Source organism: Kryptolebias marmoratus, linkage group LG15 (assembly GCF_001649575.2).
Source record: "Kryptolebias marmoratus isolate JLee-2015 linkage group LG15, ASM164957v2, whole genome shotgun sequence".
NCBI lineage: Eukaryota > Metazoa > Chordata > Actinopteri > Cyprinodontiformes > Rivulidae > Kryptolebias > Kryptolebias marmoratus.
The window spans coordinates 28,103,314-28,129,482 of NC_051444.1; the positions used below are offsets into that span (position 1 = coordinate 28,103,314).

The 26,169-nt window shown below is 43.5% G+C and overlaps 1 protein-coding gene across 1 annotated transcript in view; it reads right to left on the bottom strand.

Annotated features, from left to right (window-relative positions):
• wdhd1 (WD repeat and HMG-box DNA binding protein 1) overlaps positions 1–24,683 on the bottom strand; it is a 27,170-nt gene extending 2,487 nt beyond the window's left edge. The window contains exons 1-25 of the mRNA XM_017426721.3: positions 24,609–24,683; positions 24,222–24,315; positions 22,889–23,000; positions 22,657–22,808; positions 19,891–20,002; positions 18,229–18,279; positions 18,050–18,145; positions 17,864–17,956; positions 16,876–16,982; positions 15,324–15,465; positions 14,953–15,157; positions 14,153–14,337; positions 13,894–14,078; positions 13,576–13,817; positions 11,711–11,848; positions 11,475–11,631; positions 11,135–11,249; positions 10,726–10,857; positions 10,117–10,328; positions 9,140–9,261; positions 9,001–9,057; positions 8,506–8,537; positions 7,763–7,927; positions 6,236–6,381; positions 6,017–6,152 (exon numbers count right to left, since the gene is read on the bottom strand). Coding sequence (XP_017282210.1) covers positions 6,017–6,152; positions 6,236–6,381; positions 7,763–7,927; positions 8,506–8,537; positions 9,001–9,057; positions 9,140–9,261; positions 10,117–10,328; positions 10,726–10,857; positions 11,135–11,249; positions 11,475–11,631; positions 11,711–11,848; positions 13,576–13,817; positions 13,894–14,078; positions 14,153–14,337; positions 14,953–15,157; positions 15,324–15,465; positions 16,876–16,982; positions 17,864–17,956; positions 18,050–18,145; positions 18,229–18,279; positions 19,891–20,002; positions 22,657–22,808; positions 22,889–23,000; positions 24,222–24,298 — 3,171 coding nt within the window. The 5' untranslated portion in view covers positions 24,299–24,315; positions 24,609–24,683. The remainder of the gene's footprint in view (positions 1–6,016; positions 6,153–6,235; positions 6,382–7,762; positions 7,928–8,505; positions 8,538–9,000; positions 9,058–9,139; positions 9,262–10,116; positions 10,329–10,725; positions 10,858–11,134; positions 11,250–11,474; positions 11,632–11,710; positions 11,849–13,575; positions 13,818–13,893; positions 14,079–14,152; positions 14,338–14,952; positions 15,158–15,323; positions 15,466–16,875; positions 16,983–17,863; positions 17,957–18,049; positions 18,146–18,228; positions 18,280–19,890; positions 20,003–22,656; positions 22,809–22,888; positions 23,001–24,221; positions 24,316–24,608) is intronic.
• Positions 24,684–26,169: the final 1,486 nt, after the last annotated feature.

The following is a 26,169-nucleotide window of genomic DNA, read 5'->3' on the forward strand; positions in this document are numbered from 1 at the left end:
GAACGAGATCGCGAATACAAGCGGCTGAAATGAGTTTCCTCCGCAGGGTGTCTGGGCTCTCCCTTAGAGATAGGGTGAGAAGCTCGGTCATCCGGGACGGACTCAGAGTAGAGCCGCTGCTCCTCCACGTCGAGAGGAGCCAGTTGAGGTGGCTCGGGCATCTGGTGAGGATGCCTCCTGGATGCCTCCCTGGTGAGGATGCCTGGTCCTATCAGGTCTTTATGCTGTGACATTTGCTTGTTTTAGTTAAAGTTTTTTTTCCTGCTGTAAAGCACCTTGTTGTTCTTTAATGTGCTATAATAGAAACAAAATGGACGCTGACATTCAGATATATCATACAGACTGTTGGCCTCCCTACCTCAGACACACTGTTAGTTACTGTTCAGATATAAACAGATTAATTCAGATAAGAAACCCTGAAAACTACCAAAAACTACTGAACAGAGAGCAGAACGGTTGTTGTAACTTCTTATGTTTATTAGGCGGAAATCGGAAATCGTTCATAGAGAGGCTGAAGGTTTTTAGGGGTTATTTCTCTCAGTGTGCTGTATTCAGAAAACTAACTTTAACACTGCGTCACCAGGACAAATAATCTTTTTAGTATAAAGTGTGAGCTTGCCGTGTTTCAGCACAAATATTTGCCTTTGAGAAAAAAAAAGCAAAAAAAAAAGGATGCAGAAAAAAAAAACTGCCGGCAATGAAATTAAAATGATCAAAAGCCGAAATGAGTGAGAAGCGCTGTCATAATTAGAGCCCTGCAGATCGCCCAGCTGACAGCATTATCATAAGATCAACGCCTGGCGCTCGGCTGGGTTCCCAGGCAACCCTCACACCCACAGCCTCTTTGCCTGCTGGGGTTTGTTGTTGTTTTTAACACCGACAGACTTGATGTATGCAGGGGTTGGGAGCGGGAAGGTGAACGTGTGAAGTGGTTTATTACTGACACAGCTGCCCTCGTTCATTCACCCGCCGACAGGTGAAACCGGGCGCCGAGTGAACGGTTTCTAACGACGGGCTCTGTTGTCTGCTGACGGACCCACAAGGATCAGGAAAAAAAACAATTCCTTCTCTCAAATGGGCGCGCCGCCGCGTCGGGGTCATTTGAGGCCCCACCTGCTGACAACTAGAACCGCTAAAACAAAAACTGAAAAACACACGATTTCCCTTTTTTCCACAATATATGTCGAACTTTACTAAACGTACAAATCCTACAACCCAATTTAGCTCACATTCTGAGGTAAAACTCAGAAAGCCTGTGACACGGGACAGTAAGGCTGTCATCGATCCCTTTTCTGTGGAGGCGTACACACGCCGGGCCGCGGCAGTGACTGAAAGCACAGTGACCCTGGAGCAGATCTGGTCAAACAGAGCCGCTAAAGTGAAGGAAGCTGAACCTCAGGCTGAGCTGCTGTTTATTGTAAACTATTAACACTGGTTTTACTGTATCTGTAGTTTTTAAACGTTGGTGACAGTGAGGATGTTTCAGTTTTAATAAATAGCGGCCACCACGACAGAAGTTTCTTCATTAATGAGTAACTTGTGAGCTCATGTCGGTTGTGTGTTAATATTTCTGCCCTGGAGCATTGATTTTTTTTTTCTTTTAACGTTCAGCTGACAGTGCATGTAAAGAGTACAGTACCTGTTCTCCTCACACTCTGACACACACATTATTGTGTTTCTCTTGGTGTTGGGCATGTTAGAAGTCAGAAGAAGAGTAAAGTATTTCGAGCCACAGCATGTCTTTAGAGACAAGAGTGCAACTAAAAACATGCTTTCAGTGTTTTTATCCTCACTATTGAACTCTGAGGCCTTCACTCCCAACCCGTCCATCCTCTTTATGTTCTTAATCCTTTAAATAAACGACGCACGGTGGCGCTATAGCTGACTGGGTCAGGCAGTGATCGAGCTAATTCATTCATTCATTCATTCATTCATCCATTTCTCAGCTCAGATGAAATGAAACATTTTATGACAGACGTCAGCAAAGAGCCGAGTGGGAGCTGGCACTTTGGACTGCTTTGCTCGTGTGTTATCTGCGAGGGAATAACCTGAAAGTTTCCAGCCAATCAGAGCGATTCCTCAGCTTCGGCCCGGCGTGAGAACAGAAGATCCAGGAAGTTAAACTCAGGACTTCCTGTCGCTGCCTGTTTAAGAACTGGATTCATTTAGACCCATTCTGATGATCCGTTTTTGACAAAAAGTTGGTAACCAGTGGAGCGATTTTAAAAATTCAAATTGCGTTGGATTTGTCTTTGAAAGATTTATCAAAACATGTTGTGTTGGATGAGGTTATAAAAATCAGGTGGCCTTGCTATCCTTGGGGGAGGTAATAACTGGAACATGTACCGAAACCCTCCTTTTTTGTGGTTCATAGTACTCAAAATCTCAGGGTGAAAGTACAGAGTTCGAACTTCAATTAAAAGCTTTTAGCTACGCTATCACGACATAAATAAGCTCTCACCATCTCCTAATGTTTGGTTTGTTTATTTATTTATATTATTAAGTGGACGTGCCTTTGAGTTATATTTCCACTCACTCAGCAAGTCTTTTTTTCAGCACATTAGAGTTGTAACGGTACGCAGAAATCCCTGTTTGGTACGAATCTTTTGAAGTTGGGTATGTTTTCAGTCCAGTTACATTAAAGGCAATAAAGAGATGAATATCCTAGAATTGCGGCGCTCGAGGTGGCTGCATGTTGGAGTAGCTCTGTTCCATTCACTCTGAGATATTGCTTTTGAAAATGTTATTCCTCTTTTTTTTCTTGTTGTAAATCACTTTTTTTGGAAATCATTATTTCCTCTGGTATTGGATGCTGTGCAGCTGGAAGGATTTTTACTGAAATCTTTTTTACTTTTGGACATTTTGTTACGATGCCTAACCATGACAACAAGTGTTAAATGTGAAGAACCCTGAAGTCCAGTCATGGCCAGAACCAAGCTCCCAGGAAGCAGCTCGCCACCAAAGCCGCCCGCAGGAGTGCCCCGATCACCGGCGGAGTGAAGAAGCCTCACCGCTACAGGCTCGGTACCACCGAGCAGCTCATCCCGAAGCTGCCCTTCTAGCACCTGGTCCGGGAGATCGCCCAGGACTTCAAGACTGACCTGAGCTTCCAGAGCTCAGCTGTTATGGCTCCCCAGGAGGCCAGCGAGGCTCACCCGGTGGAGCTCTTCGAGGACACATCGGGAGGAGAGATCCTTCCTGCCCACAGCCATCAGCATCTATAACAGCTCTTTAACGAAACCAAGATTATGAGCTACAACATTTAATTTCCCTTGGTGATTAATAAAGTATCCTTGAATTGAATATAAGCACACATACAGCAGAAGCTTTGGTTAAGTCTGGGACAGCTGGAGCTTGTACCTGCTTGTCTAAAGCTGGCTAAAACACTGAGGAGAGTGAACTTTGGGACGTGACGGTATTAGTTGTGTGGAAAATAGGTCTCCTGCTATGAAAACCTCTGGTGTCTGTTATGAGTTTGGTTGAATGCTACAGGCAGGCAGGTTTGCCCTTTTTTTTCTTTGCATCAGTTACTTTTCCATTTGGGTAATTCTGTTTCAAGTGGATGATTAATTTCCACATGGAGCCACCTACCTACCTAATGCCAACGTAAAGCTGTTGTTCAACCAATTTTCTCCTTCTCTGCCATCGCCGTAGTTGACTCAGAAACCGTAATGTTCCCAAACGGCAGACCTGTGGGGATCCTCGAGCTCTGCTCTGTCTGTGTTCTCCATCCTCTTTTGGTATGCTGTTGCTTCATGGGCCACCTTCTTTAAAAACCGTAGAGCTCTGCACGTGAACGTTTGTACAAGTTTCAAACAAAACTGACTTCATGCCATACTGAATTACTTGTACCCCAAATCTTTGGTACAAATACATACACTATGGTACATGTGCTGCTTTGTTTGTTGTGCAAAAGCCTTCAGTTTTTTATAAGTCACATGTTAAGATTACTCTTTAAAAGATTATATATGTAGTTTGTATTAAAACTACTGACTGAGAGATGGTGTGGTAGCTGAATGCAGTGATTCGGAAAACTACGTGAAATTGCTTAAAACTAAAAGTATCGGCTGTGTTATAAGGCGGGGGGATCATTCTCAGATCCCAGACACCAACAGCTGTGTCGAGATGTCCTCAGATCTTGTTTCAGACCAAGACTGCTGAAACAAAATGTCCTCAAAAGTCTGCGTGATTTTGACTTTATTAATCACATCCAGATGTTGGCGTTTGGTCCATATTAGGAATCGGTTTAAAAATTAAATCTATCACTTTCGTCTAAACTCTGCAGCATGATGTTTGTGAATTTCTCCCGTTTGCGGTGACTGAAAATGTCTGTTTTGGTTTGAGTTTGGTCTTCTCGGCGGCAGCGAAAATACAAGGAATGGTTCTCCTCGTCACATAACGAATGTTGGTTGATTAGTTTTTAGATCCTCGGTTCTCCTCTGACCCTGGAGGGTTTACGTGGCTGTGGAGAAGTCCGTTAACACGCGTCGGGCTAGTCTTTCTGCAACGGTGGCAACTGGTATAAAATGGACGGGGGACATCGATCCGCCTGTAGTGGACATGTCTGAGACGAGTGGGACCACCTTATTAACCCCGCCGGTACAGACTGTAAACACATTATCACAGCCCTGTGAGGAATAAACACGTGTATGGGCCGTTTATAGTTGTCGCTAAATGAAAGGAGTCGTCCCGGTCGCGGCAACAAATGGCGAGTAGAATTTTTCAAGGTTCTCCGATCTTTCCCTGCTTGTCCTTTTTGGCGAGAAATCAGCTTAATAGACTTTTTCTTGGAAATAAAGAGTCCATTCATTGGTCTTGAAATCTGTTGAACTTCGTTCAAAGTGTCAAGGCAATTTTTAATCTTCTTTTTTTGTTAGAAAGCACGCTTACAGACTAAAGGAAGGCTAAGAGGCGGGTCCGGGCGCACCTAATCGCATGTTTAAAACTGTACAAGCTTTACAAACGCAGCAGCGAGCTGATAGAGAGACCAGACGGGAGGCGCGTGGAAGTGGCTGTGCCCCGTTTGTCCTTTTTATTTCTCCACTTCTGCTTTTTTTCACATATTCAAAAGAGTCACTTTTATCTTTGTATGGTTCTACATGCGTACATACAGCTGGTTGCTGGATTGCAGGGTTAAATGTAGTTAAAAGTAAAATATTTGGTGCTTTTTTTTTTTTTTTTTTTTCCTGTTTCCAACATGGCAACTAATTCAAACTGTTAAATCTTTAAAGAGGCCGAGGAGTCAGAAAGTGACGGAAACAACAGTCTTCGTATCTGAAGGGAGTTAAGTGTCACTTTAAACTCTGGCTGAACTTTGACCCCGTTTCCTTGTGTGTTTTTCCAAAAGGCCACGGAGCCAAGTGCTTCCTTTGTGTCTCCCTAGCTGCGGTTTACGTTTCGCAGCCTCTTCTTCTTCTTCTTCTGGGTGAAATGTGGCACGTAACCAATAACTGCTCTGGCGTTCGGTCAAAGTTTTATTTTTTATTTGTGGGTTTTAAATTAAGAATCCATAAATTAAAGTGTTATACTTCCGCAGCGCTGGATGACAGCTTCAGTTCTTATTTGCATTTTTTTATTTTACCTTTTGAAAAGTAGGACAAGAAATTTGTCAAAACAAAGCAAATAAATGAGTCTAATGTTGCAAAAAAAAAAAAAAAGAGATTATTTTTAGTTCAAAATGTGTACCATCTTCTGTCATTTTGTATTTTTCTCATAAGGTGTGCGTCAGAAGCGTGACAGTATTAATTAAAACACGTCTTTCCTGATGAACACTGCATCAGGAAACATTTTCAAAGATTGGTGCGCGATTGAAGTTTGTGGGTTTTGGGGACACATCCTGTGGTTACNCCCGGATAAGCGGAAGACAATGGATGGATGGATGAGATCTTTCTAATGGTGTCAAAATATGTTGTGTTGGATGAGGTTATAAAATCAGGTGGCCGTGCTAATTACAGATTTCTGAACTTTTTTTCTCTTTCAAAATGTGTAACGTTTCAGTTCAGTCGGGGTTTCGTACCAGCCGCTCCTCTGCTGACAGCGTCCTGAATCGTCCCATCGCCTCTTTAATGACGTCGGTCTCATCCACGTCCGGGTTGTCAGCAATAATGTTCTTCCTGTTCTCCTCCAGCCACAGCTGGAAGCCCGTCTTCGGCCTGAAGTCACAGAACCAAGAGAGAAAAATTGGTTTGGATCCCAGGAAGTTTTAATAATTCTCAAGAGTTCATTTTGATTTCACCTCTTGTTTTCGGTGTTCTCTGCAGGTGAGGCTGGAGGCGGAACATCTGCTGGTTTCTGCTGATCCGCAGACGGTTCTGGGTCCTCCTGAGTCGTCTTCCGAGCCGCCGCTGCGGCGCCAGTCATCTGCAGCAGAGTGGACTGGCTCTGCAGGGACAAGCGGAGAGGCCAAAAATTAACATATCACCAATTTTATTCTGAAAATATCACGGAAAAAACATTTCATTGAGATTTTATTGTTTAGGTCATTCAATTACAAATCAAAGGCTCATAAACTATAACAATTAAAGAAATAAAGCCAAATGTGAGTCTGTTTTTCAGCATTTAACTTTGTCACATTAATTCTCCTCAATCTTACAATGATTTAAAGTCATTGATTACTAATAAAAGAACTTCAATAAATAAATACATGATGTTTGAAACCTGCACATTCTTTGTGCAGGTTAGACTCTCCAAGGCTGTCTTCAAGCCATGACCTTCAGCGTCAACTGGGAGGGTTTCCAGGCCGTGGTTCTCAACCCAAAAAGGGGGAAATGCTCCCTTCGGGTCGCAGATTACTCTCAAAAGTGGAGGAGCTCAAGTATCTGGGAGTGATGGTGAGATGGAGCGGGAGATGGATCGACGGATCGGGGCTTCGTCTTCAGTAATGAGGGCGTTGCTTCGATCAGTCGTGGTGAAGAAAGAGTTGAGCCGAAAGGCAGAACTCTGGATTTCTTGCTCCATTTATGTTCCAACCCTCATCCATGGTCATGAGGTTTGGATCACGCCCTGGATATAAGCGGCTGAAATGAGCTTCCTTTGTAGGGCGGCTGAGCTCAGCTGCAGAAATGAGGTGAGGAGCTCCAAGCTCCCCTGGATGATGGAGTAGAGCTGCTGCTCCTCCACATCGAAATGAGTCAGCTGAGGTGGTTCAGGCAGCTGATTAGGACGCCTCCCTTCGGACCCTTTAGATCCAGGACTCTATGGAGGGATTATATATCGTCTCAGGTCTGGGAACACCTTTTGATCCTCCAGGAGGAGCTGGAGAGAGGGAGGTCTGGGTTTGTCTTCTGGTCCTGTTGCTCTCACAACCCGAAAATGAATGGACGGGTGGCTTGTGATGGACTTGTAACCTGTCCAGGTTGTCCCCCGCCTCTCACAGAATGACCCCAAGAGACTGGCACCAGCTCCCCACGACCAGGGAAGGAAAAAGCTGGTGAATGAAATGGATGGATGGCTTTTCAAAAACAAAAACTCTAAGTTGCTGGGACATTATTAATAACTGTTTATTTATTGTGACAAGCCTAAATGACTTCAGAGCAGCAGACTGTTGACAACCTTCCCCTTTTTGTCTTTTATAAGTTTATTTAACCAGGAGATAAGAGGTAAGATTACAAATCTAGGTTGTTGGTTTTTTTTTTTTTGTCCAAAAAATGCCAAGACAAGCAGCAGCTCAGACCAAAAGAGATGATCTAAACCAAAGTCATCAGGACTTTTAAACATCAAGAAGTAAAGAAAAGACATTCAACTGTTGAAGTTCTCTGATTACCTTGGTTTTGGACCTGGGGGCGAGCGGTTTGAGGACGGGGTTTTTGCTCAGGTTCCCTGCAGACCTGCTGAGCGGAGTCGACTTCCTGCTGGACGTCATGTTGTCCAGGATGTTGGTCACTCGAGGCTGACCGGACGAAGACGTGGGTTTGCCAGAACCACAAACCTGAACGCATCAAATTTAAAACGGGACGTCGGACACAAAACACCAAGGAGTCGACCACAAAAGGATCTGAACCCAATCCACCTTCGCTCCAACAAATGGAAGCTCCTCCAACTAAAAGCAGGGAGTCGAGCCACACGTCCAGCTTATGAAGCAGACTGAACATTGTTTATTGGTAATTAGTAAATATAAACCTGTATAATGAGCTATAGTTAATTTTATATTGGCAAAAGTAATTATATGTCATTAAGTACTTATGTTAAGCTGGTTCAACACCACCCCCTGCTGACATAAAGTGGTACTATTAATATATAATAATATATAATATTATATATATATAATAATCTTATCAACTACAGGCAATGATGACAGGAAAAGCTATAGTCGGGGGTGAATATAGCACTGATGTAAAAATCATGAATTTAGATTTTTATTAATTGTCAAACTAATAAAATAGGATAAAAACAAAAAAGCATTAACAGTTGTTCTCTTTCAGGGGAACTAATCAGAGTGAGAGGTTAGATAGTTGCAGAAATATAATTTGGTGTTTAAAACAATAAATGAATACACAAAGTCCTCACCTTGAAGGGATTTGCTCGCCCAACTTTACCGACTGAAAGATAAATAAAATCTGTCAGATACAAAACATAAAAAACAACAATCCTCACTAAATATTACAGTTTTGAATGAGGCGAATATAACTAAACGTCAAACACAAAGAGCAACTGAAGAAGCTTGTTTTAGTGAGGCACACCCCATCATAATGTTACATTATAATAAAATGTGATAAATATGCTGATTTCTGATGTTTTACAGCCAGTTTTGACAGACAGCCGATTTATGATCATTAAGTCAGTTTTGTTGTTTCTTCTCTGATTTTAGCCAAAACCTGAAGTCACTTATGTAGTGAAGTATAAATCCATTTTTTCAGTAAAAACAAAGAAACTCAGATGATCCTCTTCCAGAAATCAGCCACTAACGGATCAAATCTGCTGACAATAGTTTGTCATTTTGAACCCCTTATTAGCTAACAAATAAAACCTTTAAAATCTTTATTTTAAAGTGCTCTGTCTCACTTGGAGTCAGCAACGGCATCACAGGAGAACCTGCTTCTTTAGCGAACGGATTCACGCCTGAAACACAGAACAGAACCGGAGCTCGTCAGCTGGGCTCATTACTTAAAGAAGGCTACAGGCCAGAAACGTTTAAACTTACGTTTTTTGGTTTCCGTTTCCTCCTCCGCGTCCTTCTCCCCTGCAGCCTCGTCCTCTCCCAGTTCTTTTCCTTCCTCCTCCTCCTGCTGATGGTGTTTGGTGCTGTAACGTCCTTCACCAAACCTGCTCAGGCACACAGACATACTTTCAGCTCATCTCGCTCCCTGCAGCCCGGACAATAATTCCCAGCCCATACGAGTTGTTTCTGATGCGCATTGGAAACATTTCTGTTCTTTAGCAGCAAATAGAGTCAGCTGAAGAGCCATTTAAGATAAAGTACAGGCCGGTGTTGAGTCTCAGTCTGATACTCGCATTAATCAGCTCTCTGCTGCTGCACAGATTGCAGATAACACTATAAATACATCAAAGTTATTAAAGTCAATGCCATTAGGTGACTGATACTGCAGTACTGATGTTGTTCCTCAAGGCAAAGGAAGGCCAGGTGACTACAGCTCAGGGAGCGCTGATTGGGAGGACCTACAGAGGCTCCAAAAGGAAACAAAAACCTATTTTCTGTCATCCTTTTTGCCTCATCCCTGTCCTGTGGAAACTTGTCTCTTCCCTTTACTTTGTTGCTCAGCTCCTGATGACGGTTTAAATTTGTCTTTCTATGATAAAAATCCCATCTTCAGCTAATTCCTTACAGTGAACTCAAAAATGCCTCCTTTTTCTGCTCGTTTTGCTGTAACTTTTCTTGATAATAACCCTTCTCTGAAGAGCCTTTAGACACTGGGAGTCCAGCCCCACATCATGACACATCTCACGTCTCGATCATCTTCACTGTCAGGACTTTAACAGGACAAACAATCATCTGAGCCAAATAAAATCATCTAGAGCTCTCCAATGAGACTTTCTTCTTGTTGAAACAATCCCATAAACCTCTGATTTTTATTTAACAACTCTGTGTAACTCATTTCATTGGGTTAGCTGGCCCCTCTCTGCCTGAAAACCCAACAAAACAGAAAAGTTTAAAATTACCCAGAGGTCCGTCTGACACTGGAGTAGTCCGGCTCCTCCGGCTCGTCTTCCTGAATCTGGTTGGCCTTTTCCAGCGCGATTTCGCTGAGGCGCTGAGCCAGGGCCATCCGCCTGGACCGGGACGCGTAGCGAATGGCCAACGTCACCACGTTCTGAGTCATCAGGTCGGCCAGCTCCACACAGCGGAACTCCCTGTCCAGCTTACAGGACAGCTGCAGACAAAACACCGTCTCAGTCAGTTTCACCGATTACAGGAAGCCATTTTCTCTCCTTTAGGGTCAGGAAGAAACTGTGGCAGAACCTGAGCTGGTGTATTTTCAAGGCGGCGTTACAGCGCCTCACACGGACGTGGCATGGTTACTACAGTGTTTTTGCCCTTCAAAATGAACATTTTAGAACCGAGAAAAAGAATACAGTTTGAGAAAAAAATGTGTCCTTGTAGACAAGATCTGAAGATCCAAAAAAAAAGTCACCCCCGCTGCCTAATGGCACCATTTTCCTTTATACGGTGAATTTACGCAACAAAACCAGACTCAGTTTTCAGCGCGTAACCGTTTGTGTTTGAGTGTTCGCTCTCCTGCTGCGTGACAACAACATGTTCACACTTACAGCGAACATCTTCATGAGCAGCTCCTGCTGCTCCTTCTGGGACTCGTTCTGAGCGTCCTCGTTGATCTCGTAGCCACTGGAGGACAGGAAGCCGTAGTGGTTGTGGAAGAGGACTGAGCGCCAGTAATGCTCCTGGAAGACGACAAAAGATGACAGAAAGAACATTTTAAGATGTTAATAGAAGCCCTGACATTGGAGTAACAGACTCAAACACTACGCTGGGGGTGGGGCTCATAAAGAAGACGAGTCAACGCTGCACGCCTTCAAAGGAGAGAAAACTGACAAGTAGCTCCGATCTTAGTATGCAGCTAATAAAATTGTCAAATGTTAAGCCACAATACTCTAGTAAAGTGAAAAATAAAGTGTTTCCGACATTTCTCCTTTGGTTTTATCTGCTTGTTGTGTTTACCTCCATTTGGCCCTTTTCTGTGGCGGTCTGACACAGAGGAAGCTTAAAGGGAAGGATGGCGACAGCGGGCCGAGGCAGGGTGGGGGGATACCCGGAGCCTTTACAGGGGATACACCTGACAGGACAAGAGGAGATTTACAGGAAATCTGGTATCCAAGCTTAAAATGAGTGGCTAAAATGCAACACATTTTATTCTTACAGCACTGAAGAGGCCATAAAGCAGAATATCAGTACCTCAGTTTGTTTATTTCACTCCTTATTTGTATTTTCTTCATCACTTGTGGAAAATGAGGGTTCCCTTCACTGTAAAGACTCAAACTACTGACTGAACAGTTCTCACCTGAGCTGCTGAGGGTTCTCGTGCACGCCCACCACCCAGTAATGATCCGATTTGCTTTTACAGGTCTCCCTGGTGTTACAAACCGGCGTCCACGTGTTTCCCAGTGAGCGGTTCAGCATCCGTACCACTCCATCTGAATCCACGTAGCAGGGGGTACCTGAAAAACACACACACGCGCGTTAAGAGGACTTCCGTTGGGATTTTGGGGACCTAAGTGTGGAATCTCTGTTTCTGACCTTCGGCCGTGAACCCGAGCCAGGAGAGGTAGGATCTGGGCGAGAGAGGGAGGGGCTCTCCGCTGATGAGCTGCTTCTTCCTGTGACTGAGCTGCAGCAGCTGAACGCCAAGGGCCTGTTCCCCGTCGAAAGCCGTCGCTGTCAAACAAAACACAGTCGAGCTGAGCCCGCTTTGTGTGGCTGATCCGTCAGCGCAGCCTCGTGGTTTACAAAACCACAGAACAAGAGGAAATGACGTGAACACTTAAACCTTTGAGGCTTATTTAAAGCTTCTGAAAGCCTCGTTTATCGTGAAGTTCGTCGCTGGTTTGAGTGCGGGGGGAAAAAAGAAATAAATATTTATAAGCAAAGTAAAAACAAAAAAATAAAACGATTATCAAGGTTTTCAGTGTAAGAAACTTTAATCCTACAAGCTGCTTTTGCTTCAAAATGAATCAGAACTTCTGACTAAATTTGAAGAAAAATGTGAATAAATGTCTGTTGAAATCCTTAGCTGTTGAGTGATTATCTTCAGCAAAAGATTAAAGGAGCTAATAATCTGAACGTGTTTGTTGACACTTGGTGGGAGCTCAGAAATCAGGTGATTTTCTTTATTATCACCTGAAAACGACAAGTTATTCAGCTGCAGATGTACAGCCATGATCCAGAGATTACTTTGAGTGCTTCCTTAGAATATGTACAGTGGTTCAAGTCAAAAATTATTATTATCGCCCGTCTTTCACCTTTTGGTGGAGATAAAAATACACAAGTAAAAAAAAAAAGTAAGTAAAACTTTATTTATATAACACCTCTCAAGATAAAAATCGGTGCTTCAACAAACAAAATAACAAGTGCACAAAACAAATTTAGGCAAAAGCAGATGTAAAAAGATAAGTTTTTAGCCGGCCTTTAAAGGAAGCCACAGAGTCCGCTGATTGGAGGAGGAAGGGAGGGAGTTCCAGAAGAAAAGGCTCTGTCTCCTTTAGTTTTTTGTCTGGGGGGGGGCAATCAGCAGGTCTTTATCACAGGACCTCGAGGCCCTGATAGTTAATTGGTGTCTGTCCACGCAGAGCTCGCCAAGTCAAAAACAAAATCTTGAAAACCACTCGATAATAGACTGGGAGCCAACGAAGCTTCATTAGAAGTTGAGTTATAAGACAACATTTTAAAGATCCAGTCAGAAGTCTAGCAGCAGCGTTCTGCACAGACTGCAACTGGTCTGGGGAGGTTTTTGTTAAACATGAGTACAGCGCATTGCAAAAATCTAGGTGAGACGAAAAAAAAACATGAATTAAGATTTCCATTTCAGGACGAAACACGATACGGCTAAGCTTGGCAATAGTTTGCAGATGATAGAAACGGGAATGAACCAGAGGCTTTACATGATTCTACAGAGTAAAACCTGAGTTGAAAATTATCCCCAAGGTTTCTAACCGAAGATTTAGCAAAATAACCAAGAGGCCCAAGGATCTGGTTTATCGTTACAGTTGTTTTGTTCTGGTGCAAAGATGATTACTTCAGTTTTCTCTTTAACTGAATCCAGACAGGTCAGTAAAATATGCAATTTTAAAACTTCATTAGGAAGAAAAGATATATAGCCCTGGATATCATCAGCATAACAATGATAAATATCCTTAAAAGATGAAAGTATCGGACCAAGGCGGAGCAGATAGAGCAGAAACAACAATGGCCCCAAAACAGAGCCTTGTGGAACACCAAAACGAACAGGACAGGGATGGGATCTGTTCGTAGCTGAAGCCAAGAAGATTGATCTATCAGACAAACCTAAAATACCAGCCCAAAGCCTCAGCCTATCAAACATACAGTTCAACACAGAATTAAAACTACCCGGTGAGAGAGACTGTGTGTGTGTGTGTGTGTCAGACCTCGATGGTAGACCACCAGCAGCTGTTCTCCGTGTCCGCTCATGCACACCACGGGTCCCGGCAGGCTGAAGAGTTGCCTCTGGACTCCTCCGATGGAGAAGAGCCTGAGCATCAGTGCGCTGGTGGCAACCGCGGCCCAGCCCTGTCCCAGACACAGCGCCTTCACGTCCTCGCCCTTCGGCAGGTCCACCATCCACTCCTTATTGGTGTCCCATGATGAGAAGTGGAGGCACTGCAGCTTACTGGGAAGACACCGGTGGTTTGAGACATTTATACCGGAAGGCCGGAACTGAGAGCACCGACGCTCAGGAGGCTCACCTGGCGAGCTCGTCCGTGCCGGGGCAGGCCAGCAGCACAGCCTCCTGGGACAGGTCGGCCATGGTGTGACCCAGAGAGTTGGTGAGGTGCATGGCGTGGTGCACGGCCGTGTCGTGAAACTCCACGTCCACGGCGTTGTCCTGCTCGTCGTTGTAGCCTCGCACGATCCCCACGGAGTTCCACATCTGAGACACAGCCAGGTCGTTACGGCACAGGTGAGAGGCCACGGCTTGAACGTCAGGTCTACAAACGGCCCTACCATGAAGCGGTGAGTGAGGTGCGCCGGGGTGGAGCCTGGCTGAAAGGCCTTCTGGGGAGCGCTCGGCATCGGCCCCTCATACACGGGGTGCAGCGGGGCCAGAGGAGCGGCTTCAGGAGCCACAGTGCTGCCGGCGTCATCGTCATCCCTGAATTTGTCTGGACCCAGCTTCAGAGATATTGTGTCTGAAAGGAAATAACCGTTTCTTTAACCTGAACGATGCAGCCACACTAAAGCTTCTGTGACAGTATTTCATCAAACCAAAGAGATTAAAAACAGGATGGACTACACAGGGTCACCAGGATTAATGTCTTTATCACTACGTACAGTAGGTACAACCATGGCTGGAATCATGAGGGGCAATCAGATTTAAACCGCCCACAAAAACAGGTGAAAACAAGTTGGGGGGGGTTGAATTTCTACATTCTGAACCATCTATAATCATACAATTTAAACTGTATGTTTCTCATATTTAATCATGGAAGAATTTGACAATGTTTCAGTGAAAAAGACTCCACTTAGGTCAAGGGTGATCACCAATGATTTCAAGGTCAACAGCACAGCTGACATAGTGCTCTAACGCTGCAGCAGTGTAATGTAGGAATGTCAAACTGCACAGCTGGACACCTCATGGGTCAAAGATGATGCCTGTTGATTCAAAGGTTCATGGGGTCAAAGGTCAAGGTCACAGGTAACCCCTTTGTTAAAAACTTCTCTCTGCTCTGACATGTGACCCTTTAGTTATGACCAAAGAAGATATGTTTCCGGTTCCGGACTCAATCCAGGTTTTTTATCCTCACCCATTGAGTTCTCATCGTCCAAGATGGCTCCTCTGTTCCTCACCCGTCCAGTGGACGGCACCAGGAAGTCATCGTCTTCGTCCTCGTCGCCGCCGCGCTTCTTGGCTGGAGAGTTGGTGTCGCTCAGCCCTTCATCCATAAGTCTGCCGTCATCATCCTCATCAAACAGGTCGTCGTAGTCTTTAGCAGGTTTTGATTCAGACGCCTGTCAGGAGGTCGGTGAGGAACTGATCGTGAGCAGCAGGAAAATAAGCTGCTGATAATATTTACTGTTCTGTCACAAAATCATTAACCTTGCTCAACAACCTACTGAATGACTTGTAAAGAGACGGACTGAGTTATTTAATCGGGGCTGTAGAGGCCAGAGGTACCTTGGTGGTGCTGCTGTTGGTGCTGGAGGTGCCGACTCCGTCCAGCAGGCCCAGGCAGCCCTCGGTGTCCGTGTAGGCGATCTGGCTGCCGGACGGATGCCAGGCCAGACTGCACACCGTGAAGCCTTTCTCATGCTTCTGCCTGCAGCAAAGACGACACACACATCAAACCCACGAGTTTCTATTTCTATCCTTATTAGGACTCATGTTGAAGTCCGTTTATTTCAGTAGCCCGACCCTGACCATAGCCTGGCCAACTCCAACCTAAACTCAAATTACATCACAGCCCTAAACCTAAAATGATGTCCCACCAAATCAGGGTCAGGCTTTGGTCCCCATAAGGACTGCCGGTTCTAATAAGGCTGAAGATACAAAAACCAGATAACAGAAACAAGTGTATACACACAAAATGAGCTCATGGTTTCCATTTTTAATTAAACTTTTTTGTGCTGAAGCACATTATTGTACCGTTCTGCCCAAATTTAGACGTAAGAGTTGAAATCAAAGCAACTTGACTTTGGTTTTTTATATATTGAAGACATTTTGCTTCTTGTCCGAGGAGCTTTCTCTATTCCAAAATTTAATTTTAAATTGAACAGACCAAACGTTAAACTAGCTGCGTATTTTTAAATATGGCCCTCACAACATTCTGATTGTCCGTCAGCCTCCATGAGCCCGCCTCCAGCTCCGAATGAAATGATTCATGAAAATAAAAGAGCTTTTTCCACCATTAGGCTCCACGGATCTAAACCGGAGTCAGATCTGGTTCTGCTTCCAGAGCCAAGAACCGCTTCTGTCGGGAGCTGGAGGCAGGCCGGGGTCGGTAAATTTATCGAGTTCCCAGCTGGGCAGGTCCAAAAGTCTTCAAAGTTAATGGCCGACCCTGCACCTGGTGTTTAGAGATCTGTTTGAAACGCTGTAAACTCCTGTCTGCAGCAGCGTTTACAAATATGATCAGAGGTCAGAAATGCTTGTCCAGAGAGTGTTCACAAACATCGACTGTTTATAAAATAACCCTGGGCCAAACTAAGACAGGTGTTTGTAGGAATAATGACACAAACTCTGTGATCTGTGGAGATGAAGTGTCTCTCTACACTTTGATCCACAGAAACTCAAAGACAACAGAGGGAGAATCAAACATTTACAAGAAAAGATGTTTTATAAAACATGGCTCTTAACCAGAACTAGTTAAGAAGCAGACTGGAACAGGTGAAAAAACAACTAAAAACAACTGATGAAAAACAAGTAGTGGTGGAAAAAAACAACTAAAATTATCCTTCTTGGCAGTTTAGTATGATCTTACATCCTTTTTTTCTTTATCAGTCTCAGTTTTATATGTGTAAAAGAAAAACGTTTTAGCAAAACATGTTTCTGTTTTACTTGTGTGGTTTAAAACTCCAGATTTTAACTGAACGTGTCAAAGTGTTGCAGCAAAGAAGGTTCAGTCAAACGTCACTCGGTTTCAGCGTATTCTGATGCATTAACCTGCGTTCTTTAGTTTCAAAGGGTAAAATGAACTCCGCCCACGGGCCCGCCGGCAAACAACTCGTACCTTTCCACACACAGCTTGCTGTTTGCGTCCCACACCGTCAGCGACCCGCCGACGCTGCCGGCTGCCAGGAACCGACCACACGGGGACCAGGCCACCACGTTGATCTGCTGCGGATTTCAAAGAGCAGAAGGGCGACCTGTTTTAGTCGGAAGTGGTGCACATCGCGTTACGAGCTATGGAAGCGTCTACATGAGACGCTTTGTGATCCAACGCCCCACCGTTCACCACTCACTGCTTCAAAATCAGATCAGGATTACCACCGCCATGCCTGTGATAACATGTGCTCAGGTTTGGTGGTCGTACAGTGGGAACGTGTTCCTGACCGCACAAAAACACAAAAAATTAGCACAACTCAGCTACGTTTACAGATACCGAGCTAAAGATATGTGTGGTAGTAACTGAGAATCACCCACATCCCATACTCTGAGCATGAACTGAGCGTACGAGATCATTACCTGCTGGAGTCAACCCTGCCTGCCGGGAACTACTGGCAGATTTTCATGAAAACTTTCAGAAAGTAATAATTGGATGTAGATCTTTTTGAAGTCAACTCAACAGAAGATGGCCGTCACAGTCAAACAGCCTTTTAAAAACACTAAAATGGTTAAAACTCGAGACCTCGCAGTATCCCGTGAGGCTGTGTGAAACCTCACGTACCTGCCTGTCCTTTCTCCTGATGAGATCTTAGTTTAAATCTGGCGTGAAAGGCAGTGGGCAAATTTGTAAACTTTTTGTTTGAGCGGTTTTCTTTTTATTTGTTGTTGTTTAAATCCTGTTGCTTCATGATGCAAATATAACTTGTCTTCTGCAGATTTATGCTAATAAAGTTCAGCAACATATATATTAGTACCCTAAATTACATGCAGTAATAAGAGAACACCACAAGCGTTTCCAGGCAGAATTAGGTCTTACAGCATTACCTAATGCTGAGGTATAATTTGCAGAAGGCCTAATGATCGTAAATAGATCCCGGCCAACTTGTTCTCACCTGTGTGAGCAGATCATCAGACAGGGTGGCCACATGGTCCCAGGACCCCCGCTCATACAGGTGCACTTTGGTTTCTACAGGAACCGCTAAAAGCTGACAAACACACACACACGGTTTTATCAGAACAAGTCAGAACCCACGCACTGTTTCCTCCCCCCGACCGAGCGCAGAGGTTTCGTGACTGACCTTCCCCGCCACGGGCCGAAACGCCAACCGGCACAGAGACTTGGCGTTGCTGACGTCGTTCGTCTTCTGCAGCAGAGGCCAGCTGACCGTCTGGGTCTGTGCGGACACACACACACACACAGCATCAAGACACGAACGCGTCCAGTTTCACAGCGCGTGACGCAGAAACACAGACGCACCTGATCCTCGATGTTCCACACCACGACGGCGCCGTCACAGCTGGCCGAGGCCTGAAGACAGAGCGCACATCGTCAAAATACAAAGTTTTATTCAGCTCCGCTTTAATCCTCTCTGTATACACGGAATAATGAACTCATCACTGAAGCTGTTTTATCATTTGATGCTAAAACTGAAAACACTTTAAACAAGAATGACAAAATAAAATAAACATGTTGCTGCACAGGATAAAAAGAATGCTGCTGATTTATAAAAAAATACACAATGTCAGTAATTTTTAAGGAGTTGCAGCAAAAAAATATTTCTTTGTAGATTTATTTTATATTTTTTTAATAGTTAAGTAACTATTTAAATATAAAGTCTATATTTATTATCTCCTGAAAAAAAAAGTAAAAAGAAAGCAATAATAGTGTCTTTTTGTTTGTTTGTCTGTTAGCGAAATATTTCATGAACTACTGGACAGATTTTAACGAAACTTTCAAAAACCTTTAATCTTTGGATGAGGGCCTACAACTCATTAAGTTTTTGAGTCGACTTGATTCAAGATGGCCGCCACAGCCAAATGACCTTAAAAACCTCCAAAACGGCTCCAACTCAGTTAGGTTCACAGACGTCGAGGTAGAATTTGGTGTGGTGGTAGCTGAGAGTCGTTCATAACGCGCCAACAGACCGCACAGCGTGACGTAACATCGCGTGACACCAAAGATCACGCCGTTTAAAGGATTGACCAAACGCCGTCAGTTCTTAACATAATATGATCTTAGTTGATCTAAGATGATCCAACTCTGGCCAGAGATGTGCACTCCTTTAAGGAATACTAGGCCTTCGATATTAAACCCATTTCTGGCAGTACAGAACGTCCTGTTTTCTACAGACTGTGTGCAGACTTGATCAGTGTGATAAATGTGACTCGAAGCTTCCAACAGAGTTTGGCCTGGTCCCAATACTCGCCCTCCACCCTACGCCCCTCTATGAAGTGTGTACTCAGTCAAAGTGCACAGAAGGGTTCGTGTGAGCAGGTTACAAGCATGCAGACATTGGAGAATTGGGACAGTACAGGTTACATCATCGACTTGTGCCTCTGTTTTGGTATTTTAAGAAGGTGCCAGTACAATTTTAAAAGAACAGTTTAGGTATTTTTGCTTTCCGAAGTCATTGCAGGAGATATTTGGCTGTTCAAATGTGTTTTGTTATGACTTGTTGAATATGGAGCAAAGTTTGATAGTATTCACACCTGTACAGCAGAGTGAAACAAGAATTATTTCAATACTTTACATTTAAGAACAGCTTTTTTCGTGACAGACGCAGCTTGCTCTGTCACCACTTCCATATTTCTGCCGTTTAATTCAAAACCCTTTCATTGTCAATAAAGATAAAAAAAAAAAATCAAAACGTCACATGCAGTGATGAATTGTGGGTAAATACTTCGCCGAAGTCCGCCTGGATGAGGGCTTAGCCGAAGGGTGGATGTAGTACACAAAGGGGGCGGGGCTAAAGAGCACTCCGGAGAACTGGGACACACTACGCACTCAAACCCTTCAGCATGAACGCGCGTTTGAAGGGCACAAGGGTGAAAAGGTGTAAGTGCGAGTATTGGGACCGGGCCCAAGTCTCTACTGTGGCCTCGGCGCTGGTATTCCTGACATCAGAGGAAAATTACCCACCAAGAATTCATCTCTGGGGTCGAAAGAGACGCTGAGGACGGGCGCCGCGTGCCCCCGCAGAGTCTTCTGCTGGCTGCTGTCGGCCACCTCCACCACCTTCACCATGAAGTCACTGAGGGCAAAACAAACAAAGAAAACATCACAGGCAGTTTCTTAAATCGATGAAGAGAAAACAAACCGATCCCGACGCCCGCTCTCAGACCCGCAGACGGCAGAATCTTAGGAATCGATAAGATGAGCAGATGTGAAAACAGCAGCATCGAGCCCGGCACCGTGCTGCCTCTATTACCCCCATCAGCCTGCTTACACAGAATCAATTCTCATTTAGCTCCAATCAAAAAAAAACAAGAAGAATCCTAACCAGCACGAGGCGGAGACGTGTTTCGCATCACAGCCTGGGCTGACCTGAAGCACACAGAACACATCAGACACGACAGCTACAGCCGCGCACGGTTCCACCGAGCTGAAGCGACGTGCTCGCGTTTCGGCAACAGGATCACGTCCAGGATGGGGAGACGGCTCGGAGGCGACAGGTGGATCTGCTCGGTCGGCTGGGCGTCCTGAGAGCCCATGATTTCATCCAGCTCTAAACAGAACGGCTGCTTTTTAATTGCTGAACGGCACAACGACAGCATCGTACCTGCTGCAGAAAGCTCTCTGAATGACCCGAGCTTGGAGAGAAAAACTGTTTAATAATTAGCTAGCGGCTAGCGTGACCAGGGCTGAGGCCCGCGCAGACTGCCGCCGCCTTAAAACGCCAATCTAAATCCTGTCTTATAAACCTTTACATCAGTTACAGCTGAAACCAGATGTTTACATACACTGAATAAAAAAAACCCACATCAGACTAAACTGTTAGTTTTATATTAGTCAGGATTACCAAAATGATTTATATTTGCTAAAAGCCCGACTAACATCTAATGACTCTTTATTACTGTCCTCAAAGTCACAAGTTTACATACAACAAGATTACAGTTTAGGAAAGCCCAGATGATGATGTCATGGCTTTGGGAGCTTTTAATAGGTTAGCTGACAACATTTGAGTTAATTAGAGACACACCTGTGAATGTATTTAAAGGCAGACCTCAAATAAAATACTTCTTTGTGTGACATCATGGAAAATTAAAGGGAAATAGCCAAGATATCAGGAGAACTGTCAACCTGCACAACTCTGGTTCATCCTTGGGTACAATTTCCAGATGCCTGAAGGGTCATCTGTTCAAACAACTGTACCCAGGTATAAACACCATGGGAATGTCCTGCCATCACACTGCACAGGAAGAAGACAGGTCCTGTGTTTTAGAGAGGAATGGGTTTTGGTGCAAAATGCATGTATCAATCCAAAAACAAAAGCAAAACACCTTGTGACACTGTAAACACGACTTCAACAACAGTTAGAAAACCTTAGAACTGTACAGAAGAGCATTATGTCTGAAAAACAAACAAACAAACTGCATACTGGGCTAAAGTGAGCTGGCTGTAGTAGATGTTGCTGCATCTTTTTCTTCCTGTTTGGTAGTTTGTTAAGTATGCATAGATATGGCCAACTGCCAATTTCTTTTTCTTAAATGGCAAATATCCACCAATTATTTGGTGTACCACTAAGTATATAGATAATTGATCTATATGATCTACCGTATTTTCCACACTATAAGACGCACTGTCGATGAACGGTCTATCTTCGAACTTTTGTCATATATAAGGCGCACCGGATTATAAGGCGCCATAATCGTCATTTTTGTAACTTGGCGCGGACCGTGCTCGCCACGCTCCATTCAAAATGGAGGATTTTGCTGCTCTAGCGGAGCTGGTTCGCCTGTATCAGGATTTATATGAACCCTCTATGAGAGATCACAAAGATAATCAAACGGTTTAAAGCTCACGGAAGAATACTGCACCGACGTAAGCGTCAAGTAGAAACGCCTCCACTGCTCGCTCAGGTTCGTGCGCCGTGGGCGGAGCCCTGCGCGACTATAACTGAGCCTTAATGCTGCAAGCGGTGCAGCTTTGTAGTTTAACCAAAGTCGTGCTAAAACATTACGACTTCTTACATATTGTCCAGAAAATACAGTATAAATTAATTATAGCTTGTATTAAATGTCATCATACATGGTATTTATTTTTATTCTTGGTCTCAAGACAAATGCCACCGCTGCTGTAACAACAGCTTCCTGGATGGAAATGAATAAAGTACCGATCCTGTCCTAAAACAGACGGCATCATAAGGAAAAGAACGAAGCAGCGTCTCAAGACATCAGCCAGGAAGTCCAAGCTTGGGGACACATGTGTCCTCAAATGGACACTGACCCTCAGCATTCTGCCACATTAGTTAAAAAATGGACAACAAAGTCAATGTTTTGGAGTGACCATCGCAAAACCCTGATCTCAATCCACCACATGATTTGAGGTCAGATGTGAGATCAGCCTGTCTCAGTTTCATCAGTTCTGTCAGGAGGACAAACGTCCATCAAACCGCTGTGAGAAGCTGCGGCAGGAAACTGAACGATTGACCCAAGTCATGAGAGCAAATACGAAACAATGGATGTAACCTTGTGACTTTGAAGAAAGTAATAAATATATTATCTCTCATTATTCAGGCATTTAGCAAATAGAAATAATTTTGGGAATCCTAACAGACCTAAAACAGGAAATGACTTAATGGCCTTCTACAAATAGTAAAATCAGGCTGTAATATTCAATAAAACTGACTTTTTAAGTTATTTTCTGACATGAAAGGCTGGTGATATATATTTCCCTCTGGCGTACCTGGATCCGGCTGCGACTCTCGAGCCGCTGCCGTTGAAGGCGACGTGCGTGGCGTTGGTGGTGAAGCGCGTCAGGATGCCGTCCGGCTCGCCGTCGGGGAACGTGTGGATCTGCACCGTGTTGTTGGAGCTCGCCGTCACCAGCTTGCCTTTCTGCGGAGGAGCCAACCAGTCTGAATACGCAAGCTGCGCGAGTTTTACAAACCGATGCTCTTAATCTGAAGGATTTCGACCTTAAGCGCCAGAGAGTACGCCTTTTCCCCGACGGTGATGAACTTCGGGTCGTCGTCGTCCAGACCTTCCCAGATCCGAACGTCTCCGTCGTTCCCGCATGTCACGATAAACCTGGGAGACATTTGATCCGGCTTTAGGAAACCATCAGCAGACGCGTTTCGACCATTAAATCCTCAATCGGAAACTTTAAACAAGCCCAGATTTAAGCTCAGATAAGAAATGTCTTTGTTTGAAAATATATTCAAACGACCGCACACTGATTATTTTATCAGGTTTATTAGGCATCACCTGTGTGAGAATCAGTGACTGTAAGACTGAACAAGGAGCTTAATTCAACATGAACCCCAAAGTGAAGGGAGTGCAGTGTTGTCATATATGAGGCACATGAGGATATGCCTCTGTCTGTGTGTGTTTGTGTGTCTGTTAGCACAATATCCCATATACCACTGGATGGATTTTAATGAGATTTGCAGAAACCAATCATTTGATGCACCTCTACAACTGATTCACATTTGGATGCAACCAGATTCAAGATGGCTGCCACAGCCAACTGATCTTAAAATCTGCAAAAATGGCTGTAACTCAGTCAATTATACAGATACTGAGCTAAAATTTGGTGCTGGTAGTAGTGGAGACTGACCCCCTACACACACTTTAAGTGCTAACAGGTGCAAGATCTCTGTTAAAAGTTGTAGCAATAACCTTTGGTGTCAACTCTGTTAGCAAAATATCTCATGAACCAGTGGGCAGATTTAAATGAAACTTTCAGTCAAGGATCCTTGGATGTACGTCTTCAACTGATTAACCTTCGGAGCTGGTCCAATTCAAGATGGCCACCACAGCCAATCAACAATAGCCAGCACAAAAATGGCTGTAACACAGACAATTTTACATATACTGAGCTAAAATTTGATGTGGTAGTAGCTGAGAGTCGTACCTAACACATATTTATATTGTGAGCATGAGATCTTCTTCATTATAACCAACAGAAGGTGTTTATTTTTCAAATTTTCTATGGCCAAACATATGTTTATACGATGTAGGGGTATCTTCCTCCCCTGATAAATAAAAACAATCTGAGTGAACCTGTGCTGCTCTGAGTTTTTAAATCATGACAGAATGGGAGGCAACACATTACATTAGATCTGTTGGTTAATGTGTTAGTTCAGTCAGCAGGAATTCAGTTTTTAATTGGAAAAAAAGGCCAAAATGAATCAATTCGACAGACAGCAGTGTCAGTGCCTCCAGATCACGTCCCTTCTTCCTTCTGATCAGACAAACAAGCTGAAGGCCAGCGCTGGAGGACGAGAACCCCGACGAGTTCCGACTTACTTCCCGGTGTCGTCGAAGCAGACCTCGGTGTGTCCCTCCGAGTGGCCGTAGCGCATCGGCTTCCTCTCACAGGGCATTTTTTTGACCAACCACACTGGACACATAAACAAAAACAATACTCAGCACACAACAGGCGACTAACAGGGTAACATTACACAGCTGTCCAGCCTCTGTACACCAGCTATTCTCGGCCACTGCTGTTAAAAAACAGCTAGCGGAGGCGCAAGGCTAAAGCTAGCAGTTTAGCTAAATCTCGCTAAAAAAGCGTCAAACTGCACGCACACACAGGCGGACGCTACTTCCGGCGTTACACTCACACTCTTTCTTTCTTAACCGACTCTTATAATTAATTTGCAGTTTAAGGCACTAGTTGGGAAAACGACTTACAAGTTCACCGGGTGACTCCACCGAATCTCCCGCGCTGAGTTGAAAACAAGAAATCCGTGCGTCACGACTCCCGCCAGCTACGTCATCACGCAATCGCGGAAACTCCTCCCACAATCTATGGTTAAAGATTTTTTTTTTTTAAATGAACATTCCGTCTATACTGTATGATTGCTCAGACAGACTAAAGAATTACATTTCATTTTACTTTTTAAGAAATAAATGAATATATTTATAAAAGAAGCCAATAAAAACAACACATAATTCGACCTATGCTTTTTAGACAATAAAACTTCTGTTTTACTGAACTGATTTTTTTATGTTAATATATTTCAATATGTGTAATTTGTTTATTTTATTACTTGCTATAAGGTTTTTATTTATACATTATTTTTGTTTTGTATTGTAAAACATCCTTGCTTATTATTTTATTTTAAAAACCCAGTAAACAAAACAGCAATACACACAAAAAATCAATAAACATGTTAAAATACATTATTATTATTGTTGTTGTTGTAAGTTTGCTTTTCATTTGATTAATTTACTTTGCCTCTGTTGTACGACTATTAACTCAAATAGAAGAAGATTTTAGGTGTGAATTAGGAAATTATTTGTTGACAGAAGCCGTGCACCACTGTAGTATGAAAGTGGCAAAAAACTAGAGGCTACATGAAGCATTTCTGCAACACAAAAGTTCCCACAACATGGATGAATGAAGACTAAAATGTCAGATGAAGGTGGATTCTTTGGTGTTCTCAACAAATCAGGAACAAACCCCTCATTTCTCTGGTTTGGACATCAAATGTATTATGAATCTAACATTAAATATTTTTGCTTTGACCTGCTAAAATAGATGCTTGGTTACCAGATCATACAAGGTCACATTAATATTTCATGCATATGGTTTGAGGAAATCAATAAATGAGGCTCCTCTGTGTCTGTAAACATGCAGAGGATTCAAACACAAAAGATAAAACTCTCTTGGTGCACAAAGCTTTTTTAAGATTTTGACTGGCCATAAAGAAACTTGAATTTTTAATCATTTATTTATTTATCTATCTATTTATGAACCAGAAGCATCAGTTTGGGTTCAGTCAGAGGCATCTTCAGACCTCATACAATAATTCTCAAAGCTCAAAGTGCTCAAATATTCTGTCTTCGTCTATATTATTATTATTATTATTTTATTTTATTTTTATTCAGCAACACCAGAACAATGTACAGCATTATTTTGGGATAAACAAAACAAGAACACATGCATTTCTGCTACATAAACACAAGCTTTAAGTTGTTTTTAGCTAGTTAATTATTAAAAAAATGGAAATAAATTATACATAAACAAAAACGATATAGCTGTCCCAACCCAAAAAAATCAAAGCAGTTCAAAAAATATTGAAAAGTCTTTCTTACTGTAGCACAAAGGGACCCCTTGTGTTATGACCTCTGATCTTTGCAGCAACTGATCTGTGTAAAAGGTCATCCTGTTATAACTGAGTCCCTGCCATCATTTGCTCATGATTCATGAGTTCATTTATCTACTAAGAAACTAGTTAAATTAACAAAT